Genomic DNA, 25274 nt, shown 5'->3' with positions numbered 1-25274 from the left:
GTTTATTATTAATATTATGCTATGGTAAAAATGTGTCAGTCTTTATCAGAAGATATTATCTTGATAAGAACTGATGTGTTTTATTCTTCTGGCAGCAACAAAATGGGTTTGTGTGGAACAAACAGAAGAAGAGCTCTGTCGTTACCTTCGAGTAACAATAGTCAGCAGTCATTTAAAGGTATACTATGCAGGATTTTCCTAAAAACAATGTGTAAACTAATACAAAAGTAATTCCTCTTAATCATCGCTTATGACTCACTAGAAGTATGTGGTGGTGTATTTATCCACAGAGACTCCTCTGATTGTATTTTCCTCTTCTTTTTTTTTTTACTGTGTTTTGCTTACAGCACACAGGTGAGGTGGGGACTTTATAAAAAAGGTAGCGACCAGGTGCCAGATCATAAGCAGCATGCATCCAAAAAGAAGATACAAAAATTGCAGACAGAGTACTGAAAAAATGCAAAAATAGGGATGCGAAACGCCAAGCAGAGAAAACTGGGGTTGGCTTTCGCTTTCACTTTCGGTGGCGATACTGTTTACAAACAATAGCCGACAAATCCTGCATAGTATATCTTTAATGCCAAATATTTGTCTGGTTTTGACTTCTTAAATGTGGGGATTTGCTGCCTTTCAGTTTTAAAGCATTAAAAAGTGGATAAGGGAAAAGTGGAGTATAGGTCGACTTAGTCTACTTGGGCTTTGGGAAATTCTGTTGAGCATTTTTTACTATATTCTGACATTACATAGATCAAACAATTCATTATTAATATGATTGCAAAAACAGAAAATGTTTCAGGAGCTATGGCCAATAAAATAAGTATCACTTTACATCACTGACTTCATGTCTTATCATTATTCTTACCCTTTGTTCCCATGTTCCTTTAGTGTTTTCCCTGTTTTCTTTTACTTCTATGACAGTGTCTACCAATATCATAAAGTGCACCGATATGCTAATATGAAGAAGATCTCAGATACTGTCACAACTTGCATTAGAAGAATTTTTGAGGATGAGATCATCATTGCTTTGCAGTCGACACAGCAGCGTCATGGTTCAAAGTGATCCTCTTTCAGGCTTGATGAAGGAAAGTCAAGAAGACATTAGGTGGACTTGGTGTCCCAGTAGGAGGGTTACCCTGCCTCCACGTGCATTACTTTACACCCACATCTGCTGCTGATTTCCTGCTCATATCTTCAGTTCACCCTCCCTACCCCTACCTGAGGTGTCCCTTTATATGAGTGTGTGTGCACAAGTCAGGCACTGTGCAGAATGTCTGCATGTAGCCTCAATGAGACTATTCTTGTTAACAGTATCAGAGCAGCTCAGATCTCTGCAGGAGAGAGAGCATTAAGTTATACAGTAATCTGCTGGTCAACTGAACACCTACTTCAGTATGAGACAGAGCGGCTCCGAGTGTGCAACATTAGGCTGGCCGCAGAATAGATGAGGTCACTAATGTTAGACCTGCTGGCAAAAGAGATCCAAAAATAACATGCAATACAAAAAGGAGCCTGTTTTATAATACGGGAGGCTGAACACCAATAGTGAATGGAATATTATGTCAGGATTAAGCATTTCTTAAGCGCTCTCACCAGAACATGGACATTTGACCCAAACAGACAAATACGGTCACCGTGTCACATTTGTGGCCTCCTTGCAGTGCGTTATCCAGCTGGTTGTCACTCAGGACAAGCCTGAACTCAGAGGGTATACAAAGACGCCTAGTGTGACCCAGAGCCAAGCAGACCTAACGTAGGACGGCCTGGGCCAGCACTCTGACCCGGGGTCGCATTCAGCCAATCTTGCTCAAAAAACAATAAACACAGGCCCTGATCCCTACATCCATACTCTCTCTAAAACATACAGCTCTCACAATACACCTCCTCTATCGCCCTGAGACTGTGGAAACCCACACATTCTGCCCAGATGAGGGGGCACAGTCGGGGGGCCTCTATCTGTTGATGGACACACGTAAACAGCACACCTCACACAAACACACACGCAGCTAGACAAATAACACAAAAAACGAAGCAGGCTGGACAGAGGGACAGCGTCAATGAAAGACACGTCCAAACAAGCCGTGTCTCAGATAGTGGTCCACGGAGACTTTCACCACAGTCTGTGACAATATGTATACACATCTGTGTGTGTGTTGGGGTCTGTGAGTGAGTGAGTGCTCCGAACATGTCTGGGGTCTGAGTTTGAAGATTTAGGCTAACTGATGCTGTTTAAACACTCCGGGCCCACCAAGGCCTTTTCACCCTACTCAACACATTACCACGGGACGACCTTCAAATAAAGCATCCAGGCTGGTACGTTTCCCCCCTTGGGCCCCAAGACAACCACCCAATCACCTCCACCCACCCCACTCTGTCCCAGCACTCCCTCACATGGCTATGCGTCACGGCTCCACGGTTGACAGGTTAATGAGGAGAAAATATTTTTACAGGATCACATTTCGACGGAGCCCTGAGAACCAATGGCAGCGCTTTTATGGGCATCAGCTCACAGACTGGGCACTTTTATCTCTTTTATCTCCTCTGGTCTTTATGGGCAAGGCAAGCTGTTACGCCTGTCTGACACAGACCGCAGCTTACAGACTCGCAGTCAGAGGCACAGCCCCTAATCTTGGGTCTTAAAACCCCACCTCAAAACTTCTAACTGCAAGACTAAACCCGAGGCCCTCCACCCACAATAACTGCATTTATGAGACCAGCTCATTCTGTCCAGTAGTGCTTATCAAAAGATCTGAATGTGTTCCTTTGCCAAAAAGAAACCAGGCGTTTCAGACAAAGTGGCGCAGCTGCAGCAGGTTTGAAAATAAATAGTGGTGAAGTTAATGGCAAGGCAAACACCTCAGGCTGGCAGCTAGAGGGCTCTGGATCTGCTCAGCGTGACACCATCTCCAAACTCTTATTTTCGCCCTTGTGACCTTCACACCTTCCCCCTCGCTCCTACCCCTCCTCAACTCCGTCCTTCCACACACAGTACGACTGAATCCTCTGACCCGACCTCTTGAACTCTGCTCCCTCAGACCCTAACCCTGTCAGCGCTCCTCCTAGTGGGTGCCAGGCAGTGGCTTCCACCCAGACTGTGCTGTAGCCTGTTAATGATTTGTTAAAAACACAACCGTGGCAGGACACAAGGAAAAAAAAAAGAGATGATGAGGCATAAAAGAGAAATGATCAAAAACTTTAAACAAATGTTTCTGCTGAGAGGTGCACTGTTGGTGGTCTCCTGTCGAGCTAAATCAAACCAAACTGTTTCTGTCAGAAAAGCTCCAATTTAAGACGGGGGGAGGGGAGCTGGAAGGCAGCAAAAGGGGTGCGCTTCAGCTTATAAATTTCACAGAGAGGGTGAAAATGGGCCTGGTTGGGTTTGATCTTATTTTGATGGGCATCGGTTTTCTAACATAAGGACTGTTGGAAGGTGATGCTACTGGCAAGAAAGAGAAAGAAAGAAAGAAAGAAAGCAGAAAGAAAGAGTGGGCTACAGAAAAAAGGAATATTACAACAAACATGTGAGGCCATCAGCTTTAACATGGAACAGTGCACCCACCACAGTAACTTTATACCACCTCCATTTGAGCCGTCATGACTTGGTGCATCTTAGCATGCAGATATGACAATTAGAGGAACAGGATCCTCGCCAATGCAAAAATACATTCCTGCTTGTTAGCCCAGTAATGCCCAAAATGTGATGCCATGCTTTATCTCTGAATGAAATCAGTTGAAAGTTTATGCAGTCCGATCTCTTCTTCTCCCTATCAATCTTTCATCCCAACCAGCATGGTGGCTGGTTTTTTGAACAGTTGCTGAAAGAAGAACAGAAACAAAAAAAAGAGAGACAGAGAAAGAGAAAAGGGGGGATGGTTGTACTGTGCCTGGACCTGTAGGGCCTGTGAAGCGTAAACTCACAGTTCCACACAAACACTAGTGCTCACTGTCAAACCTTTTCAATACAACTCATCAAAAACTCATCAAATGTTTATATGGAGAAAAGAAGGGAATGGAAGAAAGGAATGTCATCATGAACAAACCCAACATATTAAAAAAAAGCTGCGTACTACAGCGTGCAGGGATGGGGGCCTCTGTGGGAAACACCCACCTCTAGATGCCTCAAACTCACTCACTGTCACTCTTAATCTGCCCAGATGTACAACAAGTGACACACAGAATGCGAGGTCACACACGTACACATAACATACTGTCTGAACGGGCCCCTTGAGTGAAAATAACATGCATGCAGGGTCCTGATAGCTGCAGCTCAGAGCCTTTTTAACATGTCATAACTTGCAACTGCATACCAGGAGAGGAGGCGCACAGTTTGAGGGAGAGATTCATTACATTAATATATGTTGCCGGTTACCGATGGCACTGCAATGATTCATAGAGATGAGCATTGTTTTTCTTTTGGGCCAGCTATCAGGATTGATTTGATTGAACTGAAATTAAATCAGTAGGAAAAGAAAAGCATATGAGAGACTTTAGTAGTGATCACTATTCAACTTTAAAAAATATGTCTGTGTGCAGCTGTGTATTTGTATACCCTGAGAAAATGTGGTCTGATGTACATGCCTGAGCTGGGAGGCAATTTGTCATGTCTAATTGATGTCATGAGACCTAAGCTCATGCAGCAGGTGACAGAAAAGCCTGCAGGCACACACTGATTAAGGGCAAACATTAGCATAGCAGCAACCAAGTGAAACCAACATCAAATTCTTTCATCGGTCGTATCTTGACATACTCTTACACACAGTAGCTGGCACCTGGATGGATTCATTTCAGGGCCACTGAACTCAAAAGCCATGTGGTAAACTGCTGGCTGTTGGTAGAGAACTGACCGACTCTCTGACAGTGTTTGTTGTTTGCGGGGCGAGGAGGAGCTGATTTGAAAGGGAACGGAGGTGCAGCTGCTGCGAAAAAGGGCTCTTTAAAAGTCAGTGAAGTACCGCCGGGAAACGAATAATCCTTTTCATCTTGCCTCCTTTTCTCATTTGGCACACATTTTGTCACTCCTTTTTTTTTCTCTCCATCTGTCCTCTTCCTCCTCCTTTCACTTATTTTGCTCACTCCTCCTTTCTTCCCCTCTGTGGAAAATTTAATGGTTTCCTGGGCTCAGAACGAGACATTCTTTCACTGTGAACAATAATAACAAGAGTAAAGAGCCACTTCATGTAACTCTCTCACTCCCTCACTAACTGGATACGACTGGGTATTCTGTCTGTGTGTATATTCTGTCTGTGTGTGTGCACGTAAGCTACACTTGAAAAAGTGCTTGATCTGTTAAATCCAGGTACTGCAGATTGGTAAAGCCAAGTGGGTGACCGCCTCGTTTGTTATCATCAAAGTCTGCTTATTCAGTACTCAAAAAATAACTGACACGGACAAGTGCTCACGCATACACACACCTCTGCAAAGAAATGGAAAATCGCTACAATGTGGCATGGATCTTTTACTCCTTGTTCTGTCCAAAATAAAAAGTGGAAATGTATCAGATGAAAGCTAATGAAACTCTTGAGTACATTTTGCGAGCTGCTGAGGCTGGATGGCGGAGTTATGGGAGGACAAGGGAATAAAAACATGGTGAGAAAAACGTGTGAGTTGAAGTGCAGGCTGAGGAACTTGTTTATGGGTTTAACAGACAAACATGATAATGCAGACCATGTCAAGAGGTGAACCTCAGGTTATATCGGAAAATGTACAAACTATAGCTGAATCTAAAGTAGATCTGTTGCAAAATGTCTTGATGGTGCCAGAATTTTACAGAGCATGCAGTGACAGGCTTTTTTTGTTAGGGAAGACCCAGTAAATGTGTGTGCACTCTTGTGACTGGGCTGCAGTACGATTTCAGTGTTTATTCCCATTTGACCACAATCCATCCAAACAAGCTACAAATATGCTGCGTGGCATTTCAGGATAATATCAACAAGCCAGAGAATTTAGCCCTCTAAGCCCCAAAGTCTCAGTTACTCTGTCTGAAGTCACGAGAGCGGTTAATTCAGATGACTTTTAGCTTCACATGAGAGGCAATGTGGAGAAAAAAGAAGAGTGGCAGAAGGGCCAAGACCTTTGGTCTCATTTAGCCTCCAACAGCTTCACCTTCTGCTCTCTACAGCTCAACATCAGAGGGCCAGGGAGGACCAAGGGAGGGCCAAAGGACCAGGGACAGCAGCCAGGGGCAGGATGTCACGTCTAACCCTGAACCCGCCAGCCAAACCAGCAAGGCTCTGTGGGACGCTCCGTCCCAGCTTTGACAACAAAGGAGAGGGTCTGACACTGGCCAGGCAGCCCCCCTGTTCCTGGCTGGACTCCAAGTCTTCTAGGACCCTTTAAGGCTGCTCTACAGGACCATGTCCAGGCTTTGGCATTGCTAAGAAGTTTAAAACCCATCACACATGGAGCTGTTCCGATGAGCATGCGGAGATGTGACCTGGCAGAAGAGACTTTCCTCCTCGATTCAGAAACTTTAAATTGGAAACACAGATAAGCGTCAGTCCGCTCTTAAGAATGTAGCCTTACATAGCCGAATCCCTGACACGCATGCAGCAGGAGGACACAAGGGGACAGGACAGACAAAAGAGCCGCGCAGGTAGAGTCTTTAAAAAGTGTTACCTTGCCACTTGTTTTAAAAAACTCTCCAGAATATCTATGAACACTATGTCGAGTCATCATAAAAAGCCTTTCACAATGCTGCTGGTGTCAGTTACATAAACAATGCACTTCTATTGCTCCTCAGGGAATGAGAGTACTGTAAGAACAATCATGAGAATTCCACAGAGAGAAAACTGGTTTCAAAACAGACGTTTTTAAAATTCCTCTCAGCATTTTGAGCTGAGCAAGGCAATCTAAGCTTTTTCTGAAAGTCAGGTCATGTCTAACATATTGACACAGAAACATTAGAACCTATGGCTGCACAATCAATTGAATTAATATATGAATCACAATAAGACCAAGTACAGTATCCATATTGCAGGACCTGTATTGTGGTGCAACAGAGATGCCTCATCCTACAAATCATATTCCATACATAAGCTCACGTACTTGTTTGGTAAAAACCTCAGGTAAAATCATATCATCGTCATTCTTTTTTCACTGTGGATGAAATGCAAAAATGACCACTCCCACTAAAATTGCAATTCGTATTGCAAATGCACTACCTTGTTTGCGCACTGTGCAGCCCTGATAGAATAACGAATTGACCCTACCTTGCACACAGTGTTTTCAGCAGTGGTCCACACAAGTATAATGCATTGATTTGAATGGAAGTCATAAATGCTACCTGCAAACCACCACAGGAATCCCTTTGCTGCCATACTGAGCCCTCTATCCAAATCCCCGTTTTACAGTCAAGCTGTTGCTGACAGCAGAAACACGAAAAAATCATTGATGACAACACCTGTACTAGGTCACATTGAAACACAAAATAGCAATAACATAGAGTTGGAGGTGAGAGGGAGTTGGATTTTGCTTAGAGAAGTGTTTGTGTAGCGTTTACAAGCTGACAATTTCATATCAGCCCTTTTAATATTTTCTTTATATAATTCAAGTTCATATTTACCCAAGTATTTCCGAAAATAACTGAAGTGTGAAAAGCCCCACCTTAGTGTGCACAGAAGGCTCAACTGGAGAGGCAGACATGTCATTTTAAATGCATCCACATTAGTGTGAACAAGGTCTCAGAAAGCGATGGGTAGAGGGAGTTCCCTTAAGAGGTGGCAAGGGGGAAGGAGGGGGTAGGTGAGTGGTGTTCAAGGGGTCTGAGTGGTGTCCAGCGGGGTTCAAGTGCCGGTGTTTTGGTCTTTAAAGAGGCAAGCAGCAGGACGGAGATCCAGAAACCAGAAAACCTCCAACACAATAACAGTGGAGTTTAGGGGGTTCCCCATCTTAGCGCCTCGAACAATTCCACAGTATGTCTGTGCATTAATGAACTACTTGGGCTCATATGCAAATCAGACAATGGAGCGAGACACCGTGCATGTGGTGAGAGTGTGTTGGAGCGCGGGTGTGTTTTCTGTGGGAGTGTGAGAGCCCAAAGGTGGGAACTGGGCAACCTTCTCACCCTTGTTCTGTGTTCCTCCCCAAGGGTAAAATAGGAAGAAGTGGGGAGGTTGTGAACAAGACGTGGCAATGGCAAACACACAAGAACAGATATGGGGGGCTGGGGGGAGTAAATACCAGCGCAGGGGGGGTTAGGTGCTGTGGTAACGGCGTTCTCAGACAAACAGCGCGATCGAGATTCAACACACAGACACATAAACAGAGCAAACACACTCACATGCATTCCATACACAGACTCCCAAACTGAGAAAATAGGCAAAGCGCTATGCAAACCCCAAAACAAGATGTAAATGGATAAAAAGATGTGGCACTTTGCCATAATCCCCAACAAGACATCAGTCTCCCATGGACAAGAACAAGCTCTGGGAACATCTGAATGAAATGACAGAGAAATAGAGGAATTAGTAGATGAATGAAAGAAAGACGGAATGAATGGTAAATCTTGGCCAAACTAATCGACTTGGAAAGGCTGCTTTCTTTCACCGTCCTCCTCAAGCTATAGATCTGAAAGTGATGTTTGGTGTGAATGTGAGCATGTTTGTATGTAGTGGTGCTGTGTGCATGTGCATGCATATACATTATGCATTTTGTGTTCAAGAACATCCATTGCAGTCATGTAAAGTTATGCACATATCTGCACATGTGAGCAACACAGTCCTCACTGCTGAGTTACAGTTGCCATCACCAGTGTGACCTTCCTCTCAACCTTTAATGTCTTCAGCAGTCGTGTCCACTCTTCTCTGCCTGTACCTTCCTTCTATCCCTTTTTTTTCTCTCACACTCTCTTTACTTAGATTTCTCCTTATTTTATCCTCCTTAACTTGAGGTTTACGGCAGATGAATCAGCTGTTTAGGCTTAATAACTTTTCCATGTGCATTTGAGTCTATACTGCATTAGTCTCCCATAGCAACCTATGTTGCGCTGTTCCATTGCTGGAGAAAGCTCTGGCTGAACCCATCATAATTCTGCACGAAGGGGAAAAAATATTCTGGGTTGTTTGTGTTTCTTTAAAGCGATCACAATCGTCTTGGACAGGGCTTAGCCTGGGACACAGTGACAGTGATTTTGCAAAATAGTGTCAGAAGGGAACTTGTTTTGGTGGAACATTCGCACATGGGGAGTTGAGCCCTTGTATTAAAATGACTATATCCCCACAAAAGGAAACACCACAGAAAACATTAACAGATGTGTTAGAGTGTAGGTTGCTAGCTCGGAGATTGTTGTTGTTGTTGTTGTTTTACGCACAGCCCTAAAACTAAGTGTGGAGATAGCTCTGGCGATGGGAGACTTGTTTCACGTAGCGACAGGGGTTTTGAAAACTGTAACACCCAAGAAATGTATTACGGTCTGACATAGGCAGCCAATGACAGGCTTATACCAACAGTCTACATCCTATGAGCCAGACTAATAGTGCATTTGCGTGTTCATGTACTAATAGCAGCAAAGGATCTCTGACAGGGCATTCCAGAGCTACCTTTGAATCATTACAGTTTATCTTCTCTATAGTCAACCCGCTGCTGCACCTTCTCATCCTATATGGTATACTTCATATGTGTCATTAAGCTGACAAGATTTATGGACAGCAAAATTCCAAACTGTACTAGATGAAAAATTAAAGCAGGTGCCAGGATTCATGTGGAAATGAGAGGGAGAAACACATAGGTAGGCCCCTGCTGAGGCCTTTGCACCTATAATAACAAAAGTAGAAGAGGAAAAAGAAGGGGGCTGGTCTTCCTCTTCCTTTACAAGCAGGCAGTTGGGACATTTAGTGCCTCTCAGGAAGATAGAAACCTACATTATGCAAAAGTAATCAGAGGAACAAACCACTTTGGTGCCTGGCCCGAGAGGCGAGGACTACTTCAAGCAGGAAGAGGATAGACGGAGCGAGAGATATGTAAACAGTGTGGGAGAGGGATCAACACATTGAAAGTGACGCTGCCACATCATCCTGATGTGCCGATAACAGTTGCACTTTACTGCTTATTGCCTGTCCTCCACATATGATAACTGAACAGCACAGGACAGATATCTTGACTGTCTCTCACGAACGGAGAGAGATGCTGTGGAAGTGAGGCTCAGTGTGAAACATTAAAACACCAAACAGATAGAGCAGAAACATTTGTCTCGCAAAAAATGGGCTTGCACATCAAAATGGCAGTCGTATATCATCGTGGCATTTTGGAGAGCGCGGCAAAAACTCACACTTTGTGAAATATTATAAACAAAGCATGGCAATGTAGCATCATTGAGCTTAATGCTGCACATCCATTAAAACTTGTATCATTAACAATTTACAGATATTTAAATGTTAAGACAGAGAAGAGGAACACGAATTTAATGGTGCTGCCATCAGGATATTTACAGAACAGGAGTGTATTACATTAGAGCAAAAGTTTGCACAGCATTTACATTGTCAGAAACATATGTTAAACTCACAGCAGGACCATCTAGTGCTGAGCAGTTCTCTAGCCGTTGCCAAAAGATTGAAATATTAAAGAGGACACCACCTAAATTAGGAATTCTAATATGTTTTTTACATGGCCTTGGAAAGTTCAATCAATATTTGAGAACATGAGCTTCTCTCTCTCAAACTCAGAAACCAGAAAAGTAAGTCTCAAACTTGTAATGTCATAGGGTATAAAGTCTGGAGCTGAAGCCTGATTTTGTGAACCCACAAAAAGTTTTCTTATTCACACACAAATGAGCTTTATTCTACTTTTGTGTTCTCAGACCTTAGACTGAAACTGTGCCAATATACTCAGAGCATTCTCCCGGGTGCTCTCAGTGTCATCTATAACATCTCTCCAATTCATTGTCAAGGACCAGGTCCAGACTTTATACCCTATGACATCACAAATTTGAGTGTTAGCACTCTAGTTTTGGATTTGGGAGCTCATTTTCATGTTTACTAATAATTTTTGTGCTGTCTTAGACCATAGGAATAGCGTGTAATTTTTAAAATGGACGTTGTTCCCCCCTTTAAATGTAACACAGAACTAGTATAAACCCATGTAAAAATACTTAAGGTGATATGGAAATGTTTCAACTTAGAAAACATATTTTGATGAAAGTATCAAATATGTGAGACACACCTCAATTTGATTTTTTTCAGCATTTGGATGTTGTGCCAGCATCAGACTCATCTGAGCTTTTCAAATGGAGATGCTGCTTATATAAAAGGTGACAAACATGAGAAACGTGTTGTTCATGTCAATGTGGGAAAATGCATACCTTATACCGCATCTTGGGACAGGAGTGAATGTAAAAGCCCAGGTAGTAGTAGGACAACTTGGGGGACTGTTTCTGCAGCTGCCTGGTGAAAGCGATCTCCCTGTGGCAGGAAAAAACACACACAGACACACCTTTTCAGAGAGGTACTGAAAGAAAAGACTCAGGCTTTCAAAAACAGCACATACTGCATGCAGCCTGGCGTTGTTGCTTCTTACAGTGATGGCTCACTCCTGCACCACTTTCTCTTTTTCAGCTGATCCTGGGTTGGAGGTGCTGCACTGCAGTGTTTTTAAATTTCAGATGGTCCAAAAGCATGTTTGTAATTTGCACAGTGACGTGGGTTTCAAATTATGCATTTCATTAGTTGCTGCTGATTTTAGTTTGTCGGTTGATGCTAAATAGTTTGCACTGCGTTTTAGTTACAAATGTATGCTAATGTAGAAACAGTCAAACAATTATCACACAAGAGATGATCCACAGTTTGGAGCTGGTTTTGATCACTGAAAACAGCAGCCGCAAAAAGTAAAGAGTAAATTCAAATATATGACTTAATATTACAATACCTAAAATTAAAAGTCAAAGTAGAGTCTAGGTGAAAAGGATGCAGGATCCGACTCACTTCAAATGTGTTTTTCTCACAGGTTACTATATCAACAGTATAAATGAGGGCATTAAGAAATAAAATTGGTACTAGCAGCTCTGACTAGAGCAGTGCCTAAGCTGAGGAAGTAAACACCCACACTCAAAAAGGCAGCTTTTCTTGGTCTCATTTCATTACACAAAAACAACTGCCTTCTCTCTATCAGCATTGAGCCCTCCAGCAGAAAAGAAAGCGGTGAAAAAAGAGGGAGAGAGCGTGTAAAATAAAGATTTAGAACTTGGAGGATTTATATGGCTTCTTCAAATACAGTAAATGTCCTGCCTGCTTTATTTTTCCCTAATAGTTTCTTCCTTAATTGCATCCTTTTTCTAAAAGCCTATTTTCCCCTTTCCCTCCGCTGTTTCCCTCACTATTCCATAACTAAATTCCAGCTCCTCTTTCTTCTCCCTTTTTGTTTCACTCTTCCTTCCACCCTCTGTGTTTCACCCGTTTAAATGAAGGGGGAGAATTCCCTTTCTTACAATACTTAACAGAGAGAGAAAGAGGCCTTAAAATAAAATAGATGCACTGAAAAATAAGACATGGGACAAAGCAGGCCAAGCCAGGGAGGGGGAGAGACAGGGAGAGAGAGAGCAGGAGGAGAATATAAAAGAGGAGGGTCAAGAAAGAGAAAGGGAGGGAGAAGAGAGGCAGCTAGAGCGAGGTGCTAGAAGGTCACCCGCTTGCTGCCAGGTTCCTGGGTTCCCATCCCCTCTCCACAAAAGCGCCCGGCAGGCCTGAATTGGGGGAGGGGGGTCAAGAGAGGCGAGGGGCCCATTCACAAAAAGCCCTGCATCCCCCCCCTTCACTTGAGGCCTTCACACCCCCACCTCCACCCCCATGGCAGCAGCTTGAGTCCGCCATTATCCCCTCTTCAGCCATCTGACACTCCAGCACAAGCCAATTATCAAGCCCTCTGCTCCTGCACAGCTTCCCTCATACTGATGTGCAGACACACACACATACATACACACACACACAGACACAAAGGGCCCATAATAGTGCATACCACAAGGTGCTTACTGCAGCCTCGCATGCATGCGGAAACATTTCATTACCAAACACTGCAAGAATAGTGTTGATTGGCCAGGTATAAAATGCAAAGTGAGCCACTGGGGATGGGAACCACAGAAGCTTCGAGGAAATTCACCTGAAATCACACAGTATACGTATACACTGTAAATATCTAAATAACTAGGGGTGTCTCAAGCTAGCTGCAGGATTAATCCAGGCCTTCATTGTCTATGTAAAGTCCGATCCATTTCCAATCACTTGCTTGTTTGCTCCAGCACAGTGATGCTCCCTTAGTAATGGACCTGTACAAAGTTGTGAGCGAGTTCAAGGCATGTAAATTGAACAGCACACAACATAAACAAACAGAAGCCTGCAGTTTAAATCGATACGACAGCATGTGGCAGCAAGCCACAACATAAACTTAACATTAACTTAAATTGCACTCCTTTCCTTTACAAGTATGCACAACTATGGGACACTATGAAAATATTATTTCAAAAATCATTAATGTAATGTTGTAATGCAGATTTTTCCAGCTGTCTAAAATCTAAACAGTTTTAATTTTTCTAATGTAGGCTTACTGCAGTTTACATGTGTATTCTGTTACTTTATTATGAATGAAAAAATATACGAGGAAAAAAAAAATCAATTGAGTGTAGTATCAGCAATTATTACTGAATAATTAAGGACCTGGATCAGGATCAGTGGCTACACAACATAATCAGGACATCCCCATAAGAAAGTGATCCAGGTTGGACACCAGCTGTGTTTCCTACACACAGCGCCTCAGGCACCTCATTATGTGCCTCTTTACTTCTCCTCCTCCTCCTTCTGTCCTCAGGGCCCTGAGGCACAAGGAGCTACTCTCCCACAAGAAATTTCTCAACATCTCCCTCTCCTGTTTCTACTGCTGAATCGCACGTATTCACACAGAAACTACTGTACAGACTGCACCTTTTTCTTACATTTTTGTAACATACATATTTAACCGCAACTGTGACCTTAGCTAAATTCCGTTTTCTCTGATAATGACAAATCCCCACAGAAGCACTTGTGTAAAATTCCCAACCTTTTCTCTGTCTTTCCATGACCTTTCCATGACTTTTTCTTACTAGGAAAAAGTTCAACAAGATTTTTTTTAAATGCTGTTTTCTTAAAGGAGTGCACTTGTGCATGGTTAAACAGCACAGGTTCCAGTCCAGTTGGGCTTACTGTGGAGAAGAAACACCATCTAATGTAATGACTGTTTGCACAAGTTGTGTGGGTGTGTGTGCGCCCATGCATTCTGAACAGTAAGTTTTGGACAGAGTAAGCCAGGCCAAGCAGACTAGGGAGTGTCCAGACCTGATCAAAGGCCCCGGCTCTGGTGTCTGTAAACAAGCGGGAGGATTTTAGTCCCGCTGGCTCCCTTCTCCAAGGCCTCCTCCACACACCGAGCTCTCTGTGTTACTCTTGGAGTCAGACTCTTAAAATAATAAGTGATGGGGAGCTGTGTGCTTATGATGACCAGGGTGTTCCCTCTACATTAGCAGAGCCTGTCTGTCCGAGCTGCTGGGCTGACGTGGTGTGCGATTACATGTGCGCATGAACGAGCGCTCACAACTCACATACGAACACCTGTACACACCAACTTTGAAGCCGAGCTCACCCTGTCTCCCACATCTGCGCAGAAGTATTTTTAAAAGCCTTTCTCACATTATTGGGTTACATTTTACAGGAAACGCCAGATATGTGCGCCTGTAGTGTACGTGTGTGTTCTCTTATTTCATCTTGGCAGAGAGAACTGTCGTCGACTGAACCACAAACAGAGCACTGCCTTGGCCAATCAACTGTGAAGAAAGAGGTACTTTTCCTAACCTACAGTATTATGGCACTTATAGTATACAGTTCTAAGGAAAGATAAAAATTTGGGAGGAGACAAAAAGATCAAGAGTCAGGGAGAGAGCAGGTTAAGAGGAGGGCAAATATGAGGGAATGAGAGGGGAGGAAGAATAAAAGTGAGAACAAAGACGAGAATGTTGACCAATGAGAGGCATCAAATCATCACCCTACTCATTCATTCTAAGAAACAATTACAGGATAAAATCTGGATATTACTAAAGTTTTACTGCCTTCTTCATCATAATTTGCAATGTTCACCACTGGGTTACATTTGACAGGACATCTGCTGCAAAGAAGTTGAAGGGGACTTCTTGTTTAATAGCAATCAGAACAAATTGCAGGAAAAAAACTGTGACAGGAAGCAACAAAATATGGTCCTGATTTTATGAAACATGAGCACTGACACTACCCCTGACATGCCAATGGGGCTACCAATCATCTCCACCATTATCTAGTATGTTTATGACAATTACATAAGAAGTCTTTCAAAGCAGTGGGGTCTGGGGACACAAGTGGGTCAATAGCAATCTTTCTGGAGGCCTGTGAAAAGTTTTATACTCATTAATTCAAATAATCATTATATAATTTTTTTATACAAAAGGCTTTATAGATCATTAAATAACATATCAATTTTAAAATATAAAATAGATAAAATAGTTTGGTATATTATTTTATATTATCCACATTTTATTTAGCCTATGTATGCACTGAGTGTGCAGGTTTAAAGTTTTGATGACTAATTGGCAATCTAGAGAGTCAGCACATTACCAAGGGGCCGCACAGGTTCAGGACATATGAAGTCGACCACTTTCACCAAGCAGGCCCCTGCTACTAACCCTCCATCACTGAACTGCTTACCACACAGCAATTTCATGTGCAACTCCTTCACTACTTTGTGAAGACTGACGTTGGGCAAATATGTCCCATGTAAACCATTTAACATTATGTTTGCTCGCTTCACTCATGACCTCGTTGCAGGATTTGTGATTGGTCTCATAATAGCGTTTAACGTAAAATACCTTGAGGACCAAATGTGCAGATAAGGCAGATCACTTTATCTGTCCCAAGGGGTCAGATGAAGTAAGTTAATCCATTTTTTTCTGAAACCTCCCTTTCCTCACAGCATTAGCACTGATGACAGATGGGTCCTTGGCTTTAAAAAAGGTGTTAAAAAAGACTGCAAACCTCTATTTAAAAGCAACAGAAAAGGGATGATGGGTTCTGGCAACCAACCTGAGAGCAGAGTAGGAGCCCAGAGACAGTGAGGCAAAGTCTGGGTGGTAGTACAGGTAGACAGAGGACACACAGGTAGGCAGGATATCAATCACCCCCACCGCTACGATGCGCCCGTCCAGCCAGTACTGCTGGTGGAAGGAGCCGTAGCCCACCTCGGGCCCATCTGGAGAATGTTCTGCCTGGGGAGAAGCAAAGAGAGAGAAACAGTAACAGAAGGTGGTTACTGCTCATAACTGCAGTATAACTCTTGTGTGACATATAGTTTGTATGTGAAACATATAAATTACAGTGGAATGAGAATGTGGTATTTAATAGGACTGTTTTTATACTGTCTTATACACACACACACACCTGTATGATGGTGTATCATAATCCAGACTTTTCCCTGCCAGGCCTCACGCATTATGTGTGGGGGTGTACAGTAGCCTCACATTCAGCCTGCTAATGGCTCCCAAATGTGGAGCGAGAGCAGGAGCAGGGGTGGAGTTTGGGGGGGGGGGGCTGGCCACAGAAACACTCCAGGAGAGGACTTTTTAATAAAAGACCCTGCGTGAGCAAAATCCATTTCACCAGGCGGTGGTGGAGTGTTGCCAAGCTTTCTCCTATATGTCTGTGTCTGCTCTCTCCATGTGGTATGAAAGAATGTGGGTGTTGGAGCACACCCGCGTGCTTGAGTCTACCCCATTAATAAAACAGTTAAGTGTTCGACACACGTTGCGTTTCTCATAGGGATCCACATGCTGGGTTTTTTCAATCAAGTCACTTTACTGCTTTTATCACAGCGGCTTAAGACGAGAGGCTTGGGGTTAGGGTTAAAAGTCAATGGTAAGCCAGGGTATTGGTTTGTGTGTGTGTCTTTCTTTGGTGCACGAGTAACAGGATCCTTACTCCTCACCAACATTCATCTGGACCTAGTTAAGTAGCGCAGACGCTGCTAGTTATCACAACACTGAGAGAGCTAGTTGGCTAATCCATCGCGCCACTGGGCCCACACTCTGACCAAATTAAACCTGACCAAATAAAAACAAGGCACACAGACACACACAAACACACACTCCCTGCAGCTCTGTGACCCCACAGAGCTGAGCATAACCAATGGGGTGACTGTGTGCCACATTCCTCCTTACCACCATGTAAGGTTTTCTCAAGTAGAGCGGGTAGTAAAAATAAAATTATATCCCCCCCTCGCTCAGGCCCCTCGAACACTCAGGTCTGATTACCTGTCTGACACAATATACACCAGAGTCCATTTACTTTTGTGTGTGTGTGAGTAGTTGGGTGGGAAGGAATGATTAAATTGTCTAAATGTTCCCCCACATCAGAGGGCATATGATATATGATATGACATAAAGATGATGTGGGTTTAGGCAAAAACGGGGGAGGGAAGACTCAAATAAAAAAATGCAGTTTTTTGGTGGGCAGCTGGGGGTGTTGAAGGGTGACAGGCACCACACCTGGAGCAAGCACTACACTCTATGTAGCTGTGTGTGTATGTGTGTGTGTCTGAGGTTGGGGGATCTGTCCGTCTGTGAAAGCAGGCAGCCTGTAATTTCTTGGCACCAGTTCCCCCAGAAACACTGAAGGCTTTGTCGGAGGCCCCTCTGTGTCATTTAGAAGTTGTAAGTAAAAGGAAAAGAGCGAGAGGTGATCAGTGTGTATAAGAGAGGCAGATTTTTTTTCTTGCCCTACCTCGAGTATACAAGGTTGAGCAATGCCTGTGCAAAAGAAGTAACGTCTGTCTGAGTTAGCGTGTTTGTTTCTGAGTTCATGCCATGTCCAAGGCCGATCTTGTCTGACTGACCCGCGCCTCACCTCAGACGACAGCTTAATGGTTGTGTCCTTGCCACTGTGACAACAATCTAAACATTCTCTGGAACACTTCAAACCACCCCAGAGCTTCCCCTGCAGCCCCAAATCGCTCTCATATGGCCTAAATACAGGGCCGTGTGAGTGGTGTACGTGTCTCGACAAGGTGGGGAGGTGGTGCACTGACTATTTGTTTCAACAACGTAAAATCGGCAGAAACAGAAACCTTGTATGAGACACTCTTCTGTGGTTGTTTAAAGTTGTTGGAATTTGTTCAAGAAGTATTTCACCTCTGGAAAGATGGTCTTTTCACAAAGCTGGGCTGTCTGTGCAGTCGAAAGACGCAAATACTTTTGAAATTGGTGCTACATGACCAGAGAAACAAAGAAAGAGGACTGTGGGATTAGCTTTTAGCTCAAAAGGTAGAAAACACCACACTGGACCAACAGACGCCCCTACTGGTGGGTAACATTATGCAACTTGCCTGTCTGAAAACAACCCAGCAGCAGGATGGTAACCATGGATGTATTAAGAGACCTGGATACAGCATTGGCAGCAGGGCCTTGTTCGTTCCTATGAAAGTTCCTCGGTGGCGCATATAGCCAAAGAAGCTCTATTTTCAGGGTATGAAATTACTTACATCATCAGTACTGCTTCCTCATTATTGGGCCCAACAAGGCAAGGATGACATTTTTAGACTTTACAAATGCTATTGAACCCAACTAAATAAATCTTGATGGTGGCATAAGTAATTTCACAGGGGTTGTGACGTTCAAAAAATGTATCCACTGATTTATGGTGATCTCTTTGCCAATGTAAGTCTATGGGAAAAAGTCTTCTTGGGCCCAATGGCATCACGTGACGGACTTCAGTAATTGCAGTGCCACTGTTTGGACACTGTTTCAAGACCTGGCGCACTTCCTGGGGGCCTGATGCTAATAAATGACTTCATTGTTAAGCTACACAGTAAGCATGAATATGTTTTTGAAAACTTCTGAGGCCAGAAACAGGCAACGCAGTAACTGAATGTTGGTTCATATCTAATAAGCATTGCTTAGATTTACAATTTCTTTTTAGTCTCCGTTTTAAATGTAAAGGAAACCATATGGTGCACAATTCCCCAAATTCTTACACTGCAGCCAAACAGTGCACTAAAATATGTTTCTGAAGAGATTTCGGGTGATAAATAGGCAAAACGTTAACAGACTTTTGGTTTATATTTGATCAGCCCTAGTTTTACAGTTTGATCAGTTTGGTTGGAGCTTCAGAGAAAGAGAGACAGGGGTGGCTCTCTCTCTCAATTCACTTCTATAGTCTGTGTGTGTGATGGCGGCGGGCATTCAGACAGGAGGAAGTACCATTTGTAGTTAGAGCAAACAGCCCAAGAGCCAGCGAAAATCCACCAGCAGATTGTAAATGAGCAGAGAGATCTAGGCACTGGTAAAATGGAGGGAAGTTTACCACAGCTCATTTACATACCCTACCCACATTGCTATGCTGGTTGAAACCTGGTATCCCTTCAAACTGCTTATTCTAGCAAATCCCAAACCAAATATAAGCCTAATCTGGACGTAAAAATGGTCTTACAGTTTGACAGCTACAAGCCCAGGGATAAGTTGTATCTAAATACAATAAAATATATTGCTGAATGAGATTATGATCATATACTGACAAAACTGTTTGTACTGAGTTTATTATTCCACCATATCATTTTACCATACTAACAGCATCTCCAAACAATAAACAGAAAACCAGACTATTTCGTTCCAGTTTTTTTAAGCTTGAAATGAAAATGTCCTTCACTGCTATTGATGATGTTTCCCCTGTAGCATCAAACATCTTAAAGGACATTATTGTATGTGGTTGAAAAGTCAGTGGACCAATTGGTGGCCCATAGGAGGATTCTGCAGTGCATTAATGCCTTTTAAAGAATCGTTTCTATGTTTTCTGTTTAACACACTGATCCAAAGTCCCAAATTGGACAATGAGAGTGACGTTCCATTCAATGTGATGAAACCCCACAAAGCGTCTGATCAAAGCAGTTGTTTGGAACATTGTTTTCCAATAAGAGAACGGACAAAAGCTTGGCTTGTGCTTAGAGGATGTGGCAGATGTTAGCTGAAGAACAGATTTAGGAAATAGCTTTGAGTTTATTCCGTTTCCTTACAACAATAGTGAATTACACAATATATTTGGGATGAGCATGGTTTCACTTACAATTTCTTGTTTGTTTGTCAGGGCCATTAATTTTCATTTCATTTGTTCTTATTTATGATGTTTATTTGTACTAAATTTTCTTGTATTTATTTTGCATGTATTATTTATTAGCCCTTTGCGTTTAAAAAACATGACTTTGAAGTAATACTGCAACGTGTGGTTTCTTACTTCAACTGTGTTGGAAATGTTTATTAAAGTTATTTGCATTGCATTTTTTAATTGCTTTTGGGCAGAAATCAAATCAGTGAAGTGTGAAGGTTTACCGTGACACTACTTTTTCTTTCAGCTTACCATCAACTCTGTGCAAATCTGCAACACAGAGCTGTTAGACCTTCTGCAGTAATGATGCTGTTATGATTCTGACACTGACCGACAACAGATGCTGAACTCACACATTTCAAAGTCTCCCTCTCCATCTTCAAATCTCAAATGTGCATCTCCACACAACCGCAAACATGCACAGAGTAAGTCCTGCAAGCAGCCTGCAGGTGTAGCATAACTCACATCATGAGCGCCCATTATTGTCAGTATACAAAAATACTTACTTCTCCCATGCTACAAAAGGACAAAGTGGAATTAACTTTACTAATGAACTCATTTACAGAGTTGTTCTGTTGTTTTACAGTGGACAAAGCTGGTCGACTTTTCTGTTTTTGGCTTACAGCTGAGGTGTGTATACAGTAGAGCCTGTGTGTTCACTACTATGGTATGCCAGCTGGTGCATTCCCTGCTGATGTGTATCTCTGTTTCTTAACATAATGAAAATTCTCATTCTCTCCTTCTCAGGAAAAGAAAGAGAAACCAAATCACAGAAGGACAGACGGAGAGAAAGCTTTGGAGTGTGGCCATAAAAAAAACGTAGTGACTAATTGGCCAACACCCCTGTTAATGAGGGTTTGCCCCTTGGTTAGACACATAAGGAGGCCGTAAAGAAAAATAAATAGAAACAGAATGAGTGCACGAACCCCACACAGCTCATAAAACCTTGAGTTTCTCCAGCACATGCCACTTAGACCTCACCAGAGTCAAGTGCGGTGACAGACACCTGCATGACTGCTGCTCATCGTGCTTGCAGGTACTGATGTGCCACTGTTTATTAGACTGCAGGAGTGTGTTTACGCGTCAGCTTGTGTGCGTAAATGTACTAAAACATGCAGAGGAATCAGAGACAGCTGATGTTAATTACCTGCGTTTCAGCATGAATCCTCTGCAATTTTGGTGAAATGGAACACAGCAACAAACAAACAAGTCAGACAACCTGGGCCCTAATTAGCCGCAGTTGGATTTGTAAGTACGCTGTTTGCATACATTTGTATAAATGCAGGCTTACATGTGAGCTGATGAACCACACAGTATGCAGGTCCATGTGGTGAGTGTCTGTGTGTGTATTTTAATAGCGCTCTGATTGGAGACAGATGGAGGCCGACACGCAGAGGTAGCGCAGAAAGCCACGCATAATCACTCTGAAATGGAGAGCATTTGGAGAGAGACAGGAGAAGACAGGGAGGGAGATCAGAGAAAGAAATAAAAAAAACAAGTTGGGTGAGAGTAGGCCAAGCGAATGGAGACGGCCCCCTGAACCAGTCTGAGAGGAGAGGACAGTGAAGGCAGAAAGATATGTGAGGCAGTGTGCCACAGTAAGTGTGTGCACGTGTGTGTGTGTATGTGTGCAGGACTGTGTAATTCAGTGTGCCTGGCCGCCAGCCTTGACGAGGTGATAAAAGCTTGTTTCCTATAAACACTAATGATGTTCATTAGTGAAGACCTGAGGGGGCCCACGGGGGCAACACAGGGTGACTGTGTTTGTGCGTCTCCGTGTTAGTCAGTTTGTGTGCTCCTGGCCCTCAATCCCATTAAAGCAGCTGTTATAAGTACCCATCCTGGGTCTAATTGCTGGTGTAATTGTCCTGACCCAACAGGTCCACTGGTGTTTCTGAAGGCTGCAGCTCACCGGGCCTGCTAAGTGCTCAGTGATGCCTGGCTGCAGCTACGTCTCACTCAGTGACCACAGAGAATACCAAAGCTTAACAGTGAATCCCAATCCAGATGCCATCAATATCCTTCATATTATAAGCATCTAAAAATGTAATAAGCAAATGGATCAGCAGTAAGATTGTATTAATCACTGCACCTGACGCTGATATAAAACTTCCAATGGTGCCTAAATAATTACTCCTTTTTGCTAACTAGGCCGATAGCTGTCTGTTAGGTCCCAAACTGATGCCCTCCGAGCTGCTTGATCAGCCTGTAATCTATACCACACCACACAAAGTGAAGAGCAGTGATATGTCTCATTCTGTGAAGGCCACAGGAAAGGTTCGGTCTGAAGACCTTGTGTTGAACACAGTCGCAACGCAATCTGGACACCACATTTCACTGTTTTCCTCCCTCGACACAACCTTTCACTTAGACAGGCCTAAATTAAAAACCCCTCTGAAATGAAACAAAACCCCCTTCCTAAATCCCTTAACCCCCCCTCAATCCAGCTGGAGGGCTCTTGAAGAGACAGAGCAAAGGTGGTTGGATAGGTATGTGCTAGACGGGAGGAACTAGTGTACATTTATCCCCTTTTGAGTGTGTGTGATGAAAAAAACTAAATACTGAAACGCTGGACATTTTTCAAATGATTATCATCTCTGTGACAGTAATTTCACCAGGGAGGACTTTCTCTTGGTTTTTAAATCATTACAGGTAACACATATTGATGAAGAGGGACATTTCAAAAGAGGTTTCATTAAACTGTCAACAGGCCAAAGGAAATACATACCTCTAGTGGTGAATCACAGAGAAATCTCCGGAACTGTGGAGGGAGGCAGAAGGGTGGGGGGACAGAGAGAAAAACAGTTAGTTCTCTGGGTCAACCACTCTTTTGAAAAAGCACAAATGAAAACCATACACATCTCCACTGCTGTCCTATAGTTTATCCCTCCCTGTTTTCTCCTCACTCAGGTGTCACATATCGAATGCAGCCCCCCCCCCCCCCATTCACAAAGGGACATAAAAGGAAGATTGTATTTACACAAATGAAAACATTTAGCCTATCAACTGAAGCTCACAGTCCAGAGAGGACATAGTGACAGCTTAAATAACGCTGCCGTCAAAATAGCCAACCTCTGAACAAGCTTTTAAATGCGCATGAGATATCAATTACTGGGGGAATTTATGTCTGTGGAAACATTAAAATCTTTCTTCCATTCTCTCTACTATTTCCTGTGCTCCTTCTTTTTTAGCGCCAGGGTTGAGAGCAGTGTGTTTACAGACGAGCTGACCTGCAGGACTGGAAGACAAACGTAGCACGCTTCCACGTCTAGAGCCAAAACCCCCATCTATAATGAGAACCAGCACGGCCACAGTGGAGCAGTGATGGACAGCTTTTGGTTTGCTCGGTCTATCTCACCCTCATGCGCCACACCACAGTTTCAAGTTCATATTTCACAAGGAAATGCTACAATCCAGCTGTGTCTTTCATTTGCAGATATGTTCGACATTGGCTCCACTGTCTGGTGAGCAGGACGAAAGTCTAGAATAGCACCAAAGTATCATAAACGTATAATGGGGAAGTTTCAGACAGGACTAAATAAACAAGAGGGGGATATGAACTATGTAAAACAACAGATAAAATAGGAGGTTAGTTTATGACATTCCTTATTAACCAATGGCTCCAATAATAATGTATTTGTTTGCCCTCATTCAAACCCTGACTCTAGGCTTTCTAACTTCTCTGCCACTTATGATTTAAAGCTGCCGTTTTTGAGAAAACACACACACACACACACACACACACATACAAAAGACAGAATATGAAAATACACCCTCCTCCTGCAGCTCTCCCCTCTCTGTCCTAAGCCCCTCCTACTAGAGGGGCATGGACATATGCACACACTTCATACATTACATCCATACATAGATTTATTTAATTATATTTCATTGTAGAGCTGCTCACAGCACATTCGTTTATCCTTTCTTTGCCCACTCACTCTCACTCTGTTTATCAACAAAAAAATGAGACGAGAATCACCTAGCTAGCACACCTACCTGCTGTCCCTCCACTACACTTTCAGGCACTATAGATTACTTCACCAGGAGGAGGGCAGGCAGCAGCTATGGAGACAGACTTTCAGTCAGTGGCTGTAGCAACTCAAATTCAGCCAGCACAAACACCAGCATCGAGTGTCACAGCAGGGTGGGTCTTACTTGTGTAATGGCAGCAACCGAAAGTTCCTACAGCCACTGACTAAAGGTCCATCTCCGGAATGCTGTTGCCTGCTCTCGTCTCGGTGAAGTAGTCCGTAGCGGCAGGGAGTAAGGCAGAGGACGTGTTGTGATTTGAGGCTCTAGCTAGCGACATAACAATTAACTTGAATTAGCCACAGCTGTGGGACTTTAGCTCTGGTTAGCAGAGGGCTGAACTATTATCTGTCCATCTCTGAAATGCTTTGCCGATACTGACAGGTGTTTTGTTGTGAATGAATGAATGAATGAATGAATATGAATGATTATTTTATTTTCGTGTCTGGACATTTACATGACCCATCCCACATAGGATTATACAGACGCATTAAATACAACAAAACAAACATTCCGGCTCACTGGACAGCACAATATCTAGACATAAGCCTCCCACAAATAAATCATACTCCAGGATATATACCAACCTATCAACACACCCACAGCCACCTAACCATAAAACAAAACACAGATCCAAAGATACAAAACAAAACAAAAACAGAGTTCTATTTGTACCAGACATAAATAAATACATAATTGATCCAATTCATAAACTAATAATATATATCCTGTATCCAGACAAATAAACAAAATTAAATAAATCAAGATAAGATTTGAGACATTTATCTGTTATAGGTTATTTTTCTTCTCCTGTCCCATGCTTTGAAAATAAATTCAGCTGTTGTTGTGTTTATTTTCAGACCCTCTTTAAACAAGACAATGCTAGAATAGCAACTTTCTCTGCAGGATTCTCCACCACTGAATCAGGTTTTCACCATATGAACGGACATGCATGTGTATCTGCATTAGTAGAACAGCCAATAGGCTGTTCTACTAAATGACCTGTGGTTGGTCAGTCTCCTGTCACTGGCCAGAAGGCAGTGCAGAAGTCTATCTTTTTTTCTTGGGCAACTTTATAACAATATACTCAAGGGTTATTATTGTTTTTTTGCCCAATGACAA

At 43.0% G+C, this 25274-nt stretch overlaps 1 protein-coding gene across 2 annotated transcripts in view; it reads right to left on the bottom strand.

Moving 5' to 3' along the window:
• The window catches only part of ate1 (arginyltransferase 1), a 65145-nt gene that overhangs the window by 14367 nt on the left and 25504 nt on the right, over positions 1 to 25274 (bottom strand). For both annotated transcript variants that reach the window (XM_033613965.2, XM_033613966.2), the window contains exons 8-10: positions 22852 to 22884; positions 16059 to 16240; positions 11291 to 11390 (exon numbers count right to left, since the gene is read on the bottom strand). In XM_033613965.2, coding sequence (XP_033469856.1) covers positions 11291 to 11390; positions 16059 to 16240; positions 22852 to 22884 — 315 coding nt within the window. The remainder of the gene's footprint in view (positions 1 to 11290; positions 11391 to 16058; positions 16241 to 22851; positions 22885 to 25274) is intronic.

Source organism: Epinephelus lanceolatus, chromosome 17 (assembly GCF_041903045.1).
Source record: "Epinephelus lanceolatus isolate andai-2023 chromosome 17, ASM4190304v1, whole genome shotgun sequence".
Taxonomy (NCBI): domain Eukaryota; kingdom Metazoa; phylum Chordata; class Actinopteri; order Perciformes; family Serranidae; genus Epinephelus; species Epinephelus lanceolatus.
Note: the sequence above shows the minus strand (reverse complement) of the source record. Positions and strands in the feature narration are given on the sequence as shown.